The sequence below is a fragment of the Chinchilla lanigera genome, unplaced genomic scaffold (assembly GCF_000276665.1).
Source record: "Chinchilla lanigera isolate Chin_1 unplaced genomic scaffold, ChiLan1.0 scaffold00004, whole genome shotgun sequence".
NCBI lineage: Eukaryota > Metazoa > Chordata > Mammalia > Rodentia > Chinchillidae > Chinchilla > Chinchilla lanigera.
This window is the reverse complement of record NW_004955405.1, coordinates 32,769,949-32,789,930: the sequence shown is the minus strand read 5'-3', so window position 1 is coordinate 32,789,930 and position 19,982 is coordinate 32,769,949. Positions and strand designations below refer to the sequence as shown.

General features: G+C 40.3%; 1 protein-coding gene across 5 annotated transcripts in view; it reads right to left on the bottom strand.

The window, feature by feature from the left end:
- Cfap54 (cilia and flagella associated 54) overlaps positions 1–19,982 on the bottom strand; it is a 308,158-nt gene that overhangs the window by 246,682 nt on the left and 41,494 nt on the right. For all 5 annotated transcript variants that reach the window (XM_013518543.1, XM_013518547.1, XM_013518536.1 and 2 more), the window contains exons 10-15: positions 14,638–14,819; positions 14,386–14,551; positions 13,244–13,326; positions 6,973–7,107; positions 5,627–5,777; positions 3,223–3,299 (exon numbers count right to left, since the gene is read on the bottom strand). In XM_013518543.1, the coding sequence (XP_013373997.1) occupies positions 3,223–3,299; positions 5,627–5,777; positions 6,973–7,107; positions 13,244–13,326; positions 14,386–14,551; positions 14,638–14,819 (794 nt within the window). The remainder of the gene's footprint in view (positions 1–3,222; positions 3,300–5,626; positions 5,778–6,972; positions 7,108–13,243; positions 13,327–14,385; positions 14,552–14,637; positions 14,820–19,982) is intronic.

Sequence of the window (19,982 nt, the reverse complement as noted above, 5' to 3'; positions counted from 1 at the left end):
GCTCTTCTAGTAAGCATGTGAATTCTGTATGCCCCTTTGAATATTCAGTCTTTTTTCCCACTTCACTCTCCTCAGTGGGGTGTGAGAACCCAAAGCTGGAATTCAATGATCTACATGAAACATACCAAAAAAACCCCATACAGTGAGTAACTATACTGTACCAGATACTGGTTTCTATGGTGTTACCGATAACTTGTTTAAGCAGGGTAACAAACCAGTGGACTAGGTACTGTCTTAATTTCATAGATGGGGACACTTACACTGATGAACTCATTCATTCAAGGTTGTGTAAATAATATCTGATTAAGATTCAATTCCAAGTCCTTCAACACCAAACGCTGGGCTCCTCGACACGTACTTCTGCATCTCGCATAGTTACTCCCTTCCACATCTACTGCAGTCCCCCCGTACAGCCCAGCAGACTGTGCCTCGCGCAACTTCACAGCCTGTGGTTCACACTGCTGTCGTTACAGATCCGTGTGTTTATTTTGACAAATTCTCAGCTAATGCAAGATGCACTTGCCTAATCTAAATAACAATCACTCATAGTTTCTTTGTTGTGGGAAAATTGACACCTTCTAAGAAATCCATTTCATTTAGTGGTGAGTGCCAAAATAATTCCCATCTCCAGCCAAAATCTAGTGTTTTCACACTTCCGCTAGGAGTCCTACTCCTGCCCGAAGGCATCTCAGAGAAAAAAGCAAATGCACAAAGCCAGTGATTTTCAAACTCCAGTGTTCTCAAGAGTCTGCCTGAGGGACTTTGAAGAACCTCACACCTGAATTATGACTAAGTATGTCTGGAGTGAGGGATGAGAAACCTGCAAGGGATGCCCGAAAAGCCAGGGTCAGACGGCCGGTACCCCTCCCTGACCTCCGGGGCGTGTCAGTCTCCCGTCCCAGCTTGAGAATTCTCAAATCTCGTCCTCATGAGGAGACACAGAACAGCATGAAGAGCCCAAATGTGCATTCCCTGAAACTTAGAACTAGAAGATAAACACTTACACAGAAAGTAAATTCAGAATTGACCCCTCCCCTCATCCTCCCATCCACTCCTAATAATGCTTGATCGATACCCAGTTTCTTAGGGCTTTATTTTACCAAATATGGCAGAGGAGTTGATGACATGAAATTTTAAAATTAGCACGTGTTTTTATATTTCACAGATGAAGGTGATAGGGGTAGGTGACATATTATTAAAGGTCCATTAAAGTTTTTTTTAATGTCCATACACTAGAAAAATATCATTTATAAAAACATATTGAAATATATGTGTATAAATCCATTTTGTGTAAATATATTGGAAACTTTTTTTTTTAAATCAATAGGCCACACAGCAGACTGGCTAACAGCCTGGACCTTGAGGGCAAAATACCTAATTCAGATATCACTCACTGTGTAACTGTGAACACACTGGGTGCAGTGAAAATGAACACCACGGCTACACAAATCAGTTTAGGGTGCAACTCAGACACAACACCAAGAGTGAAAAGCAAGCTGAAGACGAATGCACACAGTATGGCACTACTTGAGAGAGAGGAATGGAGGAGGTAGCTTCCTCTGTGAGGCTGGACTTCCAAAGCCTTGGGATCCGTACCTGCAGACTTCACCACCCACAGAGCAAAGCTATGTGAAAAAAAAACTGTGTCTATACTGAATGTGTTCAGACTTCTTTCTTGTTATTATTTCCTTAACAATACAATACAAGAACTATTTGCATAACACACTGTATTAGGCATTACAAGTAATCTAAAAATAACCTAAGTATATGGGAGGGTTTGCACAGGTTATATGCAAATTGCTATACCATTTTATAAAAGGGGCTTGAGAATCTTCTAGCTTCAGTATTGGTGGGAGACCTGGAGCCAATTTACCATGGACGCTAACTATACTGTAATATTTTTTCTTAAATTACCAAATGAAGAAATGAGTCTTCATTATAATTGTGCTCACTTCAGCAGCACATAGAGTAAAATAGGGAAGATAATATTCTTTGTAATTGTATGTCATATATTTCAACTGGGTTATTTTAACCATGGCAATTATGAGGATGAACATTTAGCAACAGGGAAAGGCTGATGAAATGATGTTAAGAAAAAACTACTATGAATGTTACTGTCTAAAAAATATAAGACCTAAAGAGAATATGGGAAAAAAATATATTTAGATCAGTATATAAACTTACAGGTATTTTTGGCTTTTTTATATCTTGAAACGTCTTCCAATATTTTTGTTGTTGGTACCAGGAATCGAACTCAGGACCTTGCGCTTGCCAGGCAGGCACTGTATTGCTGAGCTATATCCCCAGCCCATATTTTCCAATGTTAATACTACTTTTGTATCTTAGAATTGTGCTTTATGAATTAAATCAGGCAAACCAAAATACGATTCACCAGCTTCATGTCTAGAAAATATTTTTGAGAGTAGTCTATAAAATACTAGCATTCCAAGTAGCTAGTCCACATGAGTTAGAAGTGTTTTTTGCTCTCCAATAATGGAACACATGGAATTCTATACATCCTTACGACATCACGGCAGTCATAAACACATTAATGCTTCAGAGACTTCTCACAGTTTAAAAATGCACTGTGTTTAACCCAAAGTCACTTGGGATGTTTGACCATGGCACTCTTTTCTGAAGCTCAGTGCTTAGCATTACCCAGGACAGTTTGCAAATGTCATTCTAGATTTTGCCTGTAAATGAATGTTTATCATCTATACAAGGCGGTCCCACAGTTCTCTGTGTAAAGCAGTTCCCCAGGCTCCCATTTGGATCCATAGGACACAACCCACAATACACAGAAATAATTCAAACATCATAAAGAAGCATTAGAAGAGAACAGACCCTTGTCTCCTCCAGCCCCTCTCTCCCCCTCACACTTCCTGAGGACCTCCCACATGATTGTTGGCACAACACTTTAAGGAGGTAAGAACTCATCCAGCCTGGCAGAAGCATGTGCTGAGTAACCTTGCTCTATAAATCTATGCGTCACAATACATTCAAGACGGCGGGAGTAACGTCACTGTACGCCTTGTTAACAGACTTTGATAAACTGACTGGACTTTTTGCTAGAGTAAAATCAAAAGGTAAAAAACAGTCCCCATAATTCTAAATATGTACAGAAATCATAAATTTATACTCAAATTTCATTTACAAATTTGATATTAACTGAAAATAGAAATCCACATTTTTAGCTATATTTTCTACAATATGTTGTAATACCTTTAGTATTGGGAGAACTTCCAGGATCCCTTTTGGAGAGCCGGGGAATTCCTCAAACCGTTTTCTTAAGGATGTGTCTGGAAATGAAAGAAGAAAAGGAAGAAAGGGAGGGAGGGAAGAGGAGGAAAAGGAAATAAAAGAAAAGACAGGAAGAGAAGAAACAAAGGGAAAGAAGGAAGGACCAGGGAGAAGAAACAAAAATGTAAGTATAGCTGAATGATAATCACAGAAAGCACACTAAGTAGGTTATATTTTAATTGTTCAATTATTTAATGATCTTAGAAATGATTCAATGCCTTAGAATTTGACTATATACCCAATTGTTTCTTCTATGTAACTAAACATTGTCTCTTATAAAGCAATATGAAAGCATTTTGCACACCCTCGTAGGGATACAGACACATTCCTATAGCTACTTAGAAGCTGAGGCAGGAAGATCACTTGAGTCCAGGAGTTTGAGATAAGCCCAGGCAACATTACCAGAACCCATCCCCCTCAAAAAAAGAAGTACTTGCAATACAACAAACTAAATCAAGAATCATCTTGATCAACAAGGTAATATGGTAGAGATTGGTCTTCCTATACCTACTATAAAATTTATTTATTTATTTATTTATTTTTGTTTGTTTGAGACAGAGTCTCACTATGCAGTTCAGGCTGGTCTTAAACTCACTTTGTAGTGAGCTGGCTGGCCTCAAACTCACAATGATCCTCCTGCTTCACACTCTGGAGTGCTGGGATAACAGGCGTGCACCACCCTGCCCAGCTTATAAAATTTATTTTAAAATATTCAGAAAAGACCAGCACAAAAGCCTTTATCAACTGAGACAAATATCCAGAAAAGGGCACTTTGAGTGACAGAAATATCAATTATAAATATTTACACAGCAAAATTAATTTCTTACTTTAAAATCTATTGAGTAATTCAAAATAATAATGCATTATTTAATAAACAACCAAATAAGTATCTTGAGGCAGACAATCATAATTGATACAAAATGTTTTATGTGGAAATAAGGTGATGAGAATAATATTCTTCAAAAAGTTAAGTCTGGCCGGGCGTGGTGGCGCACACCTGTAATCTCAGCACTCAGGAGGCTGAGGCAGGAGTATCAGTGTGAGTTAGAGACCAGCCTGGGCTACAAAGTGAGCTCAAGGTCAGCCTGAACTGCGTAGGGAGACCCTGTCTCAAATCAAAACAAAACTCCTAAAAAACAATTAAAAAAGTTAAGTCTTCATATATGTAAAAGCATACAACCCCTCTTTATATGAACATAGAAGCTGATAAATGGATTATGTTTTAATATTCATTAATTCCTAGACATGACACATTTTAACAAGGAACTGATACTTTAGACTGTGCTTGGTCCCTTTATAACTAAACTGCATAAAACATTAGTTTTCCAAAAGTAACTGATAAATGAAGCAATAGAATCAAATAAAGAATAGACTTTAAAAAAGAAATCATTGTGCCTTTTGTTTGCAGTAACAAGTAATCTAGAAAAATTCTCCTGGCTGGAGAAAAGCTGGAAAACATGTTTTTTTAAAAAATCTGCAAGTTAAGAAAATAGTGGGAAAATAAACACAAGGCAAGGATGTTGGGAAGGGGGCTCAGGGGTGCAGAGGGCAGGAGGGCTGTGGCCCCCGCACTGGAGCTTAGAGGGAAGCTGAGCAGCTATGTAGTGAGCCGACAGCCTTGAAGGGCTGAAGCAGCAGGGAATTAGGCAAGGAGCAAACAAAAAAGGAAATAAAATACAGGGCACTGATCCATTGTACAGATATTTGTTGGAGTTCCCACCCCGCATCAGCCCATGTAGTGGGGACCAAAAGAATCCTGGCAACCAACACACGTTCTCTCCCTTCAAGAAGCATTTGCTCTCCTGAGAAATGAAGAGGGGAAAACATGACGTGGGTAAAAAGGAGGACAGGAAGGCAAAAAATAAAGATGAGAAAGGAGTGGTAACTAGGAATAGAGAAGGGAAACAAAGGAAGGAAGAGAAGGTGAGAAGAGTTATCTGTCACCAGGCGTGGTGGAGCATGCCTGTAATCCCAGCACTTGGGAGGCTGAGGCAGGAGGATCATTGCAAGTTCGAGGTCAGCCTGGGCTACAAAGTGAGCTCAAGGCCAGCCTGAACTGCATAGTGAGACCCTGTCTCAGAAAGGCAAAAAAAATAAAAATATAAATAAATAAAAGAGTTAGCTGCCATCAAAGCATCCATGTACAACTTTTCTTAGCACCCCTTCACGAGACCTATTTCCTCATGTCTGGCTATGTGATTAATAAAGCTTGATACCAAAACGTCTAGCTTCCACTAACAGACGTTATCCTGTATGCTAATGTATGCTTATGTATTTCTATTTGCATATTGATATGTTAATGGCCTCATATTTTTCAATATTTTACCTAGAGACTTTTTAAATTTTCTTCTTGGGCCTCCTAAGAACTCTAATATTTCAGTTAATCTTAACGTGACCTCCGCCACCACCACAAAGTCAACGTCTTCCACTTGACAGCACTGGATCACTTCATTTATCTGCCACAGAAGATGCACCCACTAAAGAAGAGAAAATACGCAGTGAGAGCAATTAAAATGCTTTACATTTTAGCGATAGTCACATTTTTCAAAACTTTGCAATCATCTTGTAATCAAAAAGAAATGTCACATAGGTCTCCTGACTAATGCATCTTAATCATAAACTGCTGGGCGTATCCCAGCACTTGGGAGGCTGAGGCAGGAGGATTGTTGCAGGTTCGAGACCAACCTGGGCTACAAAGTGAGCTCAAGGCCAGCCTGCACTGCATAGTGAGACCCTGTCTCAAAAAGACTAAAAAAAAAAGAAAAAGAAATCATAAATAATATAAAGTGACCTCAAACGGGGATATTTAATGATACATCTGTAATATATAAATTCATAAAGGAGATTCACTCATTTATAGTCTACATATCTATAACTATAATGGCAAATTTATGATGTGTTATTTTACATATCAGTGAATATTATCTATATCCTCAAAGTTATTCACTCTTCAAGGCAAATATGTGTGATCACCATCAAAGTCTTCCAACCTAGCGAGAGAGATGCAGGTATTTCAGGCTGTACTGTAGGTGCATCATGAATTGACTTTCATGCCTGTATCCCCAGAGCTTAGCACATAAAACCAACTATCGCTCCTTGCAACTTAAGATGATAAAACAATATTTATGCACCAGCATCATTACTTAAGAGTACATGATAAAAAACACACTTGTGCATGCTAACGTAGCTACTCTTAGGAGACTCGGAGTCACTGGAGCTAAACTGTTTATTACTAAAACATTTTTCTTAAGTTTTCAGGTTATAGTATTCAAATGTTCAACTTTGTTCTTCCCATGAAATAAACAGCCTATCCAAACAGTCTAAAAATATTACTGCAGAGGAGGAAACAGGCTGAAACTCTACTTATTTGTATTCTCTACTCTGAATCTTACTGAGTTTATCTAAGCTCATGTGACTTTGGACACACTTTATTTATTCCTTCCGTTAAAACAGAAATACTCTCCCACTCCCCAAAACAAAACCGGGCAGGCATACAGTATCACACGTTTTTTAAAAACTCACTCATTACTGAAAAGAGTAACTTCTTAACACATACACCTGCAAATCATGTGCTTGTGCAGTCGATGAATGGGAAAATCGAGATTTGAAAAGCGCATGCAATTTAGATTAATAACAAGAGGGCAAACGTGAAAAAAACAAAAGTGGGAATACTTTGTTATTACTGATCTTCTGGGTGACTTTTGAATAGTCATTTCTGGACAAGCTGATCCGATGAATTCCTAGTTTGCATTTCTGCCATAAGAACATTATCATGTCCACAATGATTTCTTTGTCAGGCTGAACATTCTGCAAACAGAAGTGATAACAGTAAATGAATAAGAATTACAAGAGACGTGACTATAACATTACTGTGTGCCAGGAAACACTCTCAGAACTTTATATGTACAATTCATTTAATCTTCACACCAGCTCAACAAGCTGACTCTAGTTACTATCGCCCCTACTTTACAGACTGACAAACCGAGGCACAAGAAGAGGAAGTGATGCCTCTGAGGGTGAAATGACCAGAGAGTAGCAGAGAAGCGGGATTCAAACCCAAACAATCTAGCTCAAATCTCCACTCTTAAATGCTTATACTACTTCTGTCTCTTGAAGAACAGAAATATTTGTAGGCACCTTTGTATACCAATAAATCTCATCCAATTTTGAAATTTATTTATACTTCTCAATTTTTAAATGTGTTGCATTAAAATAACAAAGACTTGATGAATGGGGAAGAGAGGCATGAGTAACGTGAGAGGAAATTAAGAGTGGCTGAAGGGGGGTAGATAAAGACAAAGAGAAACTGAAGGGTCCTTCACACTTGTATCAACAGATAATTCAGGAGTATGTTTCTCTCACATCAAATGGGCTCTTATGATGGTGTAGCAGAAAATGCGCCCCCCAGCCACTATACGTCAGTTTGTTAGTTGCCCAGGTAATAGTTCCTGTTCCAGTTCCGGTTGCTCTACAAAGAGCAGAAATGGCTGGTCACTATGATACACATTGTATAATCCAATCCCCAATTGACAAGCCATTCTGCCTGTGTCCGTCCTGCTTGCTTATCCCATATAAGCCCTAGACTACCGAAGATCAGGCCTGATAATCTGGGAATGATCCTGGTCAGTGCCTGCAGATGTAAATAAATCTGCCTCCAAATCCTGGGTGTCATTTTCGTGTTTCTACCTGCTGTTGAAATGGTTAACCTCGATAGTCAGCTTATTAGACCTAAGAAATGAGTAAAGCACACCTCTGGGTGTATCTGTGAGGATGTTTCCAAAACAGCTGGCATGAAAAACAGGAAACTGATGGGGAGAGGCATTCTAAAGGTAGTGGCATCATCCAATAGGGTGAGGGCCCCCGACGCACACAAGCAGGTGAAGGAAGAGGCCCAGCCAGCACAGACTCTCTTGCTGCGTCTCTAGTTCCTGACTCCCATGAGGTGAGCAGCTTTCCTTGGCCACACACTTCCACCATGATGATTCTGTCTCACCACAAGCCTAACCCTACGGAGCTGACTGACCATGGACTGGAACCGCTGAAACTCTAAGCCAGAATGAACCCTTCCTCCTTTACTTGGATTTCTCAGATACAGTCATAACTCAGTTCACAAACTGTTTGATGATTTTAAGGAAGATGGATGCATTTGTGTTTATGCAGGGAAAATGGCCTGGATTATGTTTGTCACCTGATGTAGAGTTTGTGAACAGAAGCAAGATTTTACAGGACACTTTTTTTGAGAACCAAATTGTTTGCAAACAAAAGCATTCGTGAACTGAGATCCCACTGTAGTTGGTCACATGAACAAAAAACTGACTAATGCAGCACTTTTCAAAAATGTGAAAATGGCCAGGCATGGTAGCAAACACCTGTAATCCCAGCACTCAGGAGGCTGAGGCAAGAGGATCACTGTGAGTTTGAGTTCAAGGCCAGCCTGGGCTACAAAGTGAGTTCAAGGCCAGACTGAGCTGCATAGTGAAACCTTCTCTCAAAAAAAACAGAAACAAACAAACAAACAAACAAACAAAGTTACTCATTACATTTGAATTAGAAAGATAATGAGTTTATGATTAAAATATACCAAACTCTGAGTTCCTTTGAGAAGGAACTGTGTGTGTGTGTGTGTGTGTGTGTGTGTGTGTTAAGATAGGATCTCACAGCCGGGCGTGGTGGCGCACACCTGTAATCCCAGCACTTGGGAGGCTGAGGCAGGAGGATCGTTGCAAGTTCAAGACCAGCCTGGGCTACAAAGTGAACTCAAGGCCAGCCTGAACTGCACAGTGGGACCCTGTCTCAAAAATACAAAAAAAAAAAAAAAAAAAAAAAGATAGGATCTCACAAAGTCACTTCACTAAGTTGCCTAAGGCGGCTTCTAGTCTTCTACCTCAGCCTCCCAGAGTTCTCAGGTGACTGGCATGGACCACAAAGCCCAGTTCATCTATCTAATTTTTAAAAGTGGATAGATGAAATTTCCTTACACTTTTAAAGCCCTGATTGCTACTTTTGTTAAGTTCTCCCACTATAATTCCATTTGCTGCCAAACACCTTTCTTTCAAAAATTAAATGCTTGTCATGGATTATGACATATTCCAATACACCCACAGAACTGGGAAATATTTTAATGGTGGAACTTTTTCTAAGTATCTTACCGAGTTTCACTCCCTGGGAAAAAGTTAATACAATGCTCTATAATTGTGGTTTTCAAATTTTATAACAATGAAACCAAATTTTCAACTGACATTCCATCAAAATCCCAATATCATATACAAAACTAATAAAAATAAGTTAGGGTGCTACAACTCAAATTTGGGCTTCTGAGGCACCTCAGAGAAGGCTTGGGGACCCCTGGAATTCACTTTTAAGACAGTACTACAGGCCTTTCAAAAAACCAAACATCCTTTCATGATGAAAATGCTCATGAAAATAAAGATAGAAGGATCTTACTCAAAACTGATCAACAACAAATCCATAGCAACATCATCCTGAATGTGGAAAAACTGAAAGCATTTCCTGTTAAATCAGGGATGAGTCAAGAATCACGCTCATCTTTAATATAGTGCTCAAAACTTTAGCCAGAGAAATCCGGTAAGAGAAAGAAATAAAGAAGAAACAAACGGGAAGGAAGAAGTCAAATTATCTCTATGAAGAGATGATATAATCCTTTACATAGAAAATTCAAAAATCCCCTCCAGAAGACTTCTAGAGCTAATAAACAAATTCAGCAAAGTGGCAGGATACAAAATAATGTGCAAAAATCAAGTATTTCTTTTTTTTTTTTTTTGGTTTTTCTCCGGTACCAGGAACCGAACTCACGACCTTGCACTTGCCAGGCAGGCGCTTTGCCACTGAGCTAAATCCCCAGCCCCCAAAAATCAAGTATTTCTGTACACCAGTAATGAACCTACTAAGAAAGAAATCAAGAAAATTACCCTATTCACAATAGCTTAAAAAAAAATTAAGTACCTAGAAATCAGCCTAACAAAGGAGGTGAAAGACTTTTATAATGAAAATTATAGTACTCAGAAGAAAGAAGTTGGAAACAAGGCTAGAAAATGGAGCAGCATCCCTGTGCCTCGATAGGCGGAATGAATATTGTTAAGATGGGCATATATTTTGCAATTCTTACTAAAATATCAATATCAACAGCTGTTACAAAACTAGAGCAAAACAATCCTAAAATATACAGAGAGCCAAAAGAGAGTCAGAATAGCTAAAGAAATCCTGGGCAGAAAAAAAAAGCAAAGCTGGACGTATCACAGCCCCAGATTTTAAGTTATAACCTGAAGCTACTGTAACAAAAACAGCACAGTACTGGCACAAAAACAGACACGTGGACCAAGGGAGTAGAAAAGAAGACACAGAAATAACCTCGTGTACTTTTAGCCATCTGATCTTTGACAAAGGGGCCAAAAACATACACTGGAGAAAAGACAGTCTCTTTATCAAACAGTGCTGGGGAAACTGGCTGTCTCCATCAGAGGAATGAAAATAGACCCGTATATCTCACCCTCTCCTAAAATCAAATCAAAGTGAATCAAAGACCCGGATATAAAAACAGAAACATTGAAAGTGCTGGAAGATAAATTAAAGACGACAGCCGGGTGTGGTGGTGCTAGGGTGTGGTGGTGCTAAAGCACTCAGGAGGCTGAGGCAGGAGGATCGTTGCAAATTTGAGACCAGCCTGGGCTACAAAGAGAGCTCAAGGCCAGCCTGAACTGCATAACAAGACCCTGTCTCAAAAAAGACTAAATAAATAAATAAATAAATAATAAAAATAAATTAAACAAGACACTTAGGGACATAGGCATAGGCAACGACTTGGTAGATAAAATCTAACAGCACAAGAAGTATCATCACGAATCAATAAAAAGTATTACATGATTTTAAAAAGCTTCTCCATGGCAAAGAAAACAATCAACAGGTGACGACAGAGTGAAGAGACAACCTACAGAATGGGAAAAAAATCTTGCCAACTACTCTTCTGAGAGGAGCCCTGCTACCTAGCGTATATAAAGAACTCAAAGAAATTCAACCCCCCAAAACAAATGACACAATCAAAAAATGGGCAAATGAAATGAGTACACACTTCTCAAAAGAAGAAGCTCAAATAGCCAATACGTACATGAAAAAATGTTGAACATATTCAGCCCTTTGGGAAATGCAAATCAAAACCTCTCTGGGCTTCCATCTTATTCCAGACAAAAGGGCTATCATCAAGAACACACACGCACACACACACACACACACACACACACACACACGCAAAAGCAAGAAATGCTGATGATAAGGACGGATGTGGGAAACAGTGAACCCTTCTGCACTGCTGATGAGAATGTAAATTAGCACAAACTACGGAAAACAGTACGGAGATTTCTCAACAAAGTAAAAATGAAAATCCCACTTGACCCAGCTAAACCTTTTCTGAGTACTTAGCCAGAAGAATTAAAGGCATCATACCACGGAAATACACGCATACCCATGTAGCAGTGCAATGCACAGACTGCCAAACTAAGGAAGTGGCTGTCTATTGTGGAGAAAGAAAACGAGATGTATTTACACAGAGGATATTATCCGTCCATAAAGTAGAGTAAGTTCAGGTCATTTGCAGAATGGGTGGAATATAGAGCATAATTTTAAGTGAAATAAGTCAGATACATGTGGAGAAAGACATTCTTTGATTAGAATGCATTGAGGACACATGATCTGTTTATTATTTGTCAGAGTCTCTTAAGATAAGGCTTTATTATACAGCCTGGTTTAGCCTTGAGTTTACAATCCTCCTGTCTCAGCTTCTTGAGTGCTGGGATTACAGGCATGTCTTGGATTACATGTGGAGAAGGATAATCCTTTAATTATCCTTGCTAAAAAAAAAAAAAAATTTGGTATCCACCCATTTGTACTAGCTACGCCCTTGGTTCTGGCCCAGTATAAAGTGACTGAGATTGGTAATCAGGGCTGCAGTCCGAAAGGCTGTAAGCCCTGATCCCAGACTTTTGCCTGTCTTATTTTTCCTGTCTCTCTTACTTTTTCGGTTTTTTTTTTGGTTTTTTGTTTGTTTGTTTGTTTTTGTCTTTTTGAGACAGGGTCTCCCTATGCAGTTCAGGCCAGCCTTGAGCTCACTTTGTAGCCCAGGCTGGTCTCAAACTCACAACAATCCTCCTGCCTCAGCCTCCCAAGTGCTGGGGTTACAGGAGTGCGCCACCACGCCTCGCTTTTTTTTTTTTGGTACCGGGAATGGAACTCAAGACCTTGCTCTTGCCAAGCAGGCGCTTGTGCCACTGAACTATATCCCCAGCCCAGAATCTCTTTTTTTTTTTCCTCTGTCACTTGTCCTTTTCATCTGCAGGCACCTCATTCTCGGGACCTGACAGCCTGAATAGAATGACAGATACCGGTTTCTCTTATATGAGGAACTCAAATTTTAAATGAAAAGCAAAAAAGGAACTATGATAGCAAACAGGAAGATAGACTTCTTGGAGATGAGGAAAGCGGAGGAGGGGGAAGGGGAGAGGAAAGAGAAAGTAGGGGGAAAGTAAGAGTATCTAAAATTATATATATATACCAATTTCCCAAAACCAATGTAATTATGTATTGCAAACTAATCAATTAAACAATTTTTTCTTAAAAAAAAAAAAGAATGCTGCACCAGCTGCACTGACCCTCATGTGCAAAGTGACTGCTCACCGCCAGGCTTCACCATCTCGGGCTGGGAAGGAGCATTTCTCTAAGTACACAAACTCCTCCTTATAGCCACCACCTCCTTCCCTTCATCCTTAGAAACACAGCTCTCCGAGGAATTCTCCCGCAAGGCCATAAGTGACACCCGGGACAGAGACCAGGAGGAGCTTCCAGTTACATCTCAGGTGTCACTCAACAGTTAAACACGGTGGAATGTTCACCACCTCAGTGCATACTGCTACGTTACTCAGAAGAGCCGGCTCACCTGGGGAGAGGCGCAGACGCAGAAGTGCAGGACGGCTGCCAAATGAAAGATGTCTTCTGAACATCCGCAGAGCGTCCCAGTGTCTGCATTCAGAAAGTACAAGAAAATGAAACAAAACTCTTTGGACAGTCATAAAACCGCAAATACAAAAGACAGGAATGCTCCAAAAATGACACAAATGATATCTGGGCAAATATCATCTCAGTAAGACAACTGAAACACTTCTAAATGAAATTTAATCTAAGTCACCCTAATCTAATTAAAATAAATTATTACACTATTTTCTTTGGTGGGCTTTTTTGAGACAGGGTCTCGCTATGCAGTTCAGGCTGGCCTTGAGCTCACTTTGTAGCCCAGGCTGGCCTCAAACTCGCAACGATCCTCCTGCCTCAGCCTCCCAAGTGCTGGGATTACAGGAGTGCACCACCACGCACAGCTACACTATTCTTATTTATTCAGATTATGTACGTCAATTACATCCAAAGAGAGACTCAAACAGCCTACAGTAATAAAGTGCATCTAAAATGTGGCAAGTGAAAGAAAAATAAGAAAAATATCAGAAACCAGCGAAATAAAAAAGTGTAGCGTTAGTTGGTAAAATTATTCACTGCAACTGAACACCCATGCAATGTCTTAAGCACAGGGGAAACATAAACACGTGAGGTTGATAAATTAATTAAAACAAGGAATTCACCGATTAATAAGCCTCATTAGTCTAAAAAGTAGACTAGATTTCCAACTACCTTCACAGTAAGTGTGAAGTTATTTAAATCCTAGGATGGAAAACACGCATGCTGGAAAGGCAAAGGACGATAAACCTTCCCTTAATGAAGTCAACCGATGCTGCTGCTCTTGGACTCCACGCCCTCCAAAGTCAGCATTCATTCCAGTCCTCAAAACTGCAGCATCAAACGCCGCACTCCACTAAGGTCTAGGAGCCACATCACGGCACCATCAGCACCCCCAAACTGCATCCCCCGCCCGTGCACCGGCCCCGAGGCCCCTGGTCGGTCCCTCCTCAGCAAGCACATTCCTGTGCACCTCCTGCTCCTCCATATCAAATATTCTTTTTCTCACTTCGCCTGGAAAAAAAATCTTCACTATCAGATAAAACTCAATTCTTTAAAAAGGCAAATACTCACCATCAAAAGCTATATTTTCTAAATAAAGTTGAATCGCCTGTCCTTCTTTATAGTTTTCGAAAGGAAAGACCGAGCCTTTGTTTCTCTTTATATTGATCAGGGGTTCTATTGCCAGCAGAAGCGTTAAATCCTTCTCTGCCTTCTTTGCCTCTGGGTCGTCCTGCCTCTTCAAGAAGTATATCCCACAGGTTAATTAGTATGCCGGTGTCATTTCAACAAACAAAAACACATGGGTGGTTTTGCGTCTATTACCTGGAAGAAAGACGAAAGCTGCCCGGCTGCAGATTCAAATAAACCCCATTCTTCATAAGTAAAGGCCAGTTTTATAAATTTCACAGCAATGTCCATAGAAATAATGTTTTTTCTTTCTATCATAAGCTCCAGAAGAGATATTTTTGGAAAATCAAGCATCCCGTGTGCACCGGTATTTGACACTAGAAAAGGAAAGAGAGATTTTGCTATCATCCACGCAAAGAGTCCCTTACTGAGTGTTAGCTGTCAGATACTGGCGGGCACTAGGGTCACAGCGGCCACACGCTGACCTCACTGGTTTACACTCTCAAGAGGCAAACAAGAAGTCAGCGGCAAGTACAGGGTGTCTGGGGACAAACAGGAAGAGGGCCCAGCACAGATGGGGGGAAGAGGACAGTCAGGCAAAGTTACCCAGAAGAAAGAGTGTAGAATCTCAAAGAGAGAATCGGAATGGTTAGCCAGCCAAGCAGGCAGCTATGTATTGATAGAAAGCTCAAAAAAAGAGATCTACCATGGGGGTCCTGCTGGTAGCGTTACCACTGCACGTCCACAGCAAATGGTCGGACCCGCTATGGCCATTATTTAGCTCCCTAAGACAGAATAGCAAGAACCATCCTCATATTAGGGAAGGACAGAGAAAAGACTGCAAGGAAGAGTGGTTAGTAAAACAGGAAGTAGCCAACGGTAACAAATACTACGGAGAGCAAAAGGAGACAAAGACTGAAAAGTGACCTCTGATGTAGCAATAAAGAGGCTGCCCAGGATATTCTTAATAGACAGTGTTAGGTTCCAAAGACTTCCTGATATGCAAATAGGCATATAACTTGGCGCAGTGAAAATATGCAATTCCTCTGATAAATCTGACTACCAAGGAGATACAGGAGGGAGCTCAAAAAGGGCGTAAGACAAAGGGATCCCTTGGAGAGATTTGGCTTAAAAACATCGGAGGGGGAGGGGAGGGGGAAGGGCGTAGGGAAAGAGGAGGGGAGGGAGAGGGGGAGGGGAGGAGGGGAGAAGGCAGAGAGGGAGGAAGGAGGAGGCTTCCACATCCGGGAGAGACAGGAGAAAGGAGGGGTGCGGATGAGGGAAAGTTTTGAGGTTTCAGTGAAAGAAACTGAAGGAAGCTCTCACCTAAGAATTTGTACTTTTCCTGAGAACAGATGAGCCCAAGCTGTAGCACCACAGGGTACTGGTGGTGCCTCAGATGGGCACGCACACATGCACGCGTGTGCACATGCGCACACATGTACGCACGCACGCCCTAAACTCACCGACAAGCACGTGAACGACGGTCCAGCTTTTCACCTCTCCTCCTGGGTGGATGCTCAGCCTAACCAGCTGATGGTCAAAAGGCACAGAAGTTAGGTCAGCAGGAAGGAGAATGAAATGCGCGGGCATCTTCAGAGCAAACCGCAGATGAGGCGCCCTTTACCACAGCAGGCGGAAAACATGGGACAGCGTGGGCAAGAACTCGCGCACCCTCAGGGCTCGCCAGAGAGAGACAGAGAGAGAGAAAGACAGAGAGAGAGAGAGAGACAGAGAGAGAGACAGAGAGAGAGACAGAGAGACAGAGAGACAGAGAGACAGAGAGAGACAGAGAAGGAAGTCAGCAACAAAGGACCAGCAACTGTGCAGACCGGGTACAAAGCGCTCCGCTGCTGCAACAGAGCTCAAATGTGGGCAAAATAATAGGACCGAGGGGCTCAAAGACGAGATGAGTGACCTAGGAAATGGGCTGCAGAAGCCTGCACAGAAGACAACAGAAAGGAGGAAAATAATAAAATGAATAGGATATGCGGGAGAACCTAGGCTGTTAGTCTTTGTCTAATACAGTCCTTGAGGGACTGAAAAATAAGGTAAACATAAGGAAAAATAAAGTAGTACGAACACTTAAGGAAAGCTGTCAGAGTTCAAATTACTTCTCAATTACTAAACCCATGTGTACAACAAATATAATAAAATATAAGAATATCATAAGAAAGAGATAATTGTAAAAACTGTATAAAACAAGATTTAAGCTGCCCCTAGACTTTCCAAACACTCTTTTTTTTTTTTTTGTCTTTTGAGACAGGGTCTCGCTATGCAGCTCAGGCTGACCTTGAGCTCCCTTTGTAGCCCAGGCTGGACTCAAACTCACAACAATCCTCCTGCCTCAGCCTCCTGAGTACTGAGATTACAGGGGGTCTCCTCCACGCTGGGCTCCAAACAAATACTCTATACAAGACTACAGAGAAATGTTATCAAAATTTAAAAAGAAACAGACTTAAGTAAAAGATATCCAACTAAATTACTTCAAAGTGTTTTGTGTTTATATCTGAGCAAAAAGAAATGAATTTTGAAACAAGTACTGGTGAGGGAAAAAGTCTTAATAGAAGTATTTACTGTCTTATGGAAGCTTTGATTAGGACTTGTATCTGAAACATAAAAAGAACCCAAAACTCAAGAGAAAAAAACAAACAGTCTAATTAGAAAACGGGTAAAAGACTGAAGAGAACAAATGCACAGATGGCAAATACGCACATGAAAAGCTGTTCAGTGACTTCAGTCCTTAGGGAAATGCAAATGAAAGACACGATGCTATAGCGCCATATACCTATAAGAAGGACTAAAGCAAAATACAGTGGCTGGGGATGTAGCTCAGTGGCAGAGCACGTGCCTAACAAGCACATAGCCATGGATTCCATACTGAAAAAAAAAGCCGTCATACCAAATATTGTCAGGGAATTTAAGATACTGAATCATGCACATGTTACTGATGGGAATATAAAATAATACAGTCAACCTGGAGAAGGATATGGCAGTTTCTCACAAAACTAAATATGCACTTACCATAGGAACCAGTAATTGCATGCGAGAGTATTTATCCCATGCTCAAATGTGCATAAAAGTTTTGTTCCTTTTTTTTGGTTTTTGGTTTTTCTCCGGTACCGGGAATCGAACTCATGACCATGTGTTTGCCAGGCAGGCGCTGTGCTGCTGAGCTAAATCCCCAGCCCAGAAAGTTTTATTCCTAATAGCCAAAAACTGGAGACAACTCAAATGCTCTTCACAAGTAAAGGATTAAAACCAATGGTAGACCATCCGTACTATGGGATGCTAGCCAGCAATAGCAAGCAGTGAGCTACTAATGCACACACACAAATTGGATAGATCTCAAGAGAATCCCGCTAAGTGAAAAGACAGTCAAACATGTACAGGGAGGGACCTGCTTCATAACAAAGGAGTACTGGAGTCAATAGGGAAAGGAAGCTATCTTCAAAAATTAGTCCTGTATCCACTGAATATCCATATAGAAGTAAATATATCTTTAAAAAAAGAAAGAGGGGCTGGGGATTTAGCTCAGCAGCAAAGCACCTGCCTGGCAAGCACAAGGTTGTGAGTTCGATTCCTGGAACAGGAAAAAAACTAAAAAAAAATAAAAATAAAAAAAGAAATTTTGATCCTTACTTCATACCAACAAAAAAGACCTAATTTTGTAGACTTTATGCAAAAAATAAATAAAGCTTACAGAAGAAAACATGAGAGTAAATTAACAATATTAGAATAGCAAAGATTTCTTAAACATGACACAAAAAGAATTAACTATAAAGGATATATTGGTTAATTGGACTACATGAAAATTAAGATTTTTTTCTCAATAGGCACCATTACAAAAATGAAAAGGCAAACCACCAAATGCAGAAAGACATTTGCAATAGTCACTACTGAATACTGCAGTACTGAGTAAAGGATTTAGAACCAGAATATGTAACAAATTCCTGCAAATCAAAGAGAAAGAGGCAAATAGACCAACCTGGAAAATAGGCAAAAATTAGCCAAGTGTGGTGGCACACACTTATAATCCCTGCACTTGGGAGGCTGCAGGAGGATCGTTGGGAGTTCAAGACCAGCCTGAGCTACAAAGTGAGCTCAAGGCCAGCCTGAACTGCATAGCAAGACCCTGTCTCAAAAACACAAAAAGACAGAAAAAAAAAAAAAATGGGTAAAAATGTGAAAAGATCCTTCACAAAGTAGGATGTCTAAGTGATTAAAAAATACTTGAAAAGGTGCTCAACTGCATTTGTCATCGGAAAAATTCAAATTAAATCCATAATGTAATACCATTAAGTGGACAAAATGAAAAGAGAGACAATACTAAGTGTTAAGGTGAATTTAGAACAATTAGAACCCTCATAAAATGTTAGTGAGGGATATAAACTGGGAGAGCAGTCTTTGTGAAAGCAAAACATAGGCATACCCTATGCCCTAGCAATTCTACTCCAACAGAAATGCGAAGTGGAAAATATTTGACATCCCTTTCTCTCTCTCTCTCTCTCTCTCTCTCTCTCTCTCTCTCTCTCTCTCTCTCTCTTTCTCTTTTCTCTCTCCTCCCTGTAATTCATGGAATTTTCTTGTCAAGCAGATGAGAAAAAATGAATAAGGATAAAGAGGATCTAATCACATGATTTACAAACTTAAACAACATATGTAAAGCATATATTAAAGATTATAAAATATAATCTTTTCAAGTGCATACTATGTGTCAAAATGGTCTATAATGTCAACGTACCTCAACACATGTCAATAGCTTCTAATAGAGCCAAGTGTGGTGGCACATGCCTGTAATCCCAGCACTTGGGAGGCTGAGGCAGAAGGATCATTTCGAGTTCGAGACCAGCCTGGGCTACAAAGTGAGCTCAAGGCTAGCCTGAACTGCAAGCGAGACCCTGTCTCAAAAAGACGAAAAAAAAAAAAGCTTCTAATAATACAGATCAACCTTCCTGACCACAGGATAATTAAGCTAAAAATCAACAACAAAACGATACAGTACAGCCGGGTATGGTTGCACATGCCTATAATCCCAACACTCGGGAGGCTGAGGCAGAGGATCGTTGCAAGTTCGAGACCAGCCTGGGCTACAAAGTGAGCTCAAGGACAGTCTGAACTGCATAGCAAGACCTTGTCTCAAAAAGGAAAAAAAAAAAAAAAAAATTCAGTACAGCAATTAGAAAATCCCTATATTTTGACTCACAGCCCATAAATGAAGAAGAAATTACATTGGAAATTAGAAAATATTCTTAACCAAGCACAAAAGGGAAACTATGATATATCAAAACTTAAAGTACACAGCTAAACCTACGTTTAGAGAGAAATGCCTTGATGTCCATATATTAAACAATAAGTCCTAAAAAAATCAATGAGCTACACTTTCAAGTCATCAAGCTTTCAGAAGTCAGCAAAACAGGGCTGGGGATTTAGCTCAGCGGCAAAAGCGCCTGCCTGGCAAGCGCAAGGTCGTGAGTTCGGTTCCCGGTACCAGAGAAAAAAACCAAAAAAAAAAAAGAAATCAGCAAAACAAACCCAAA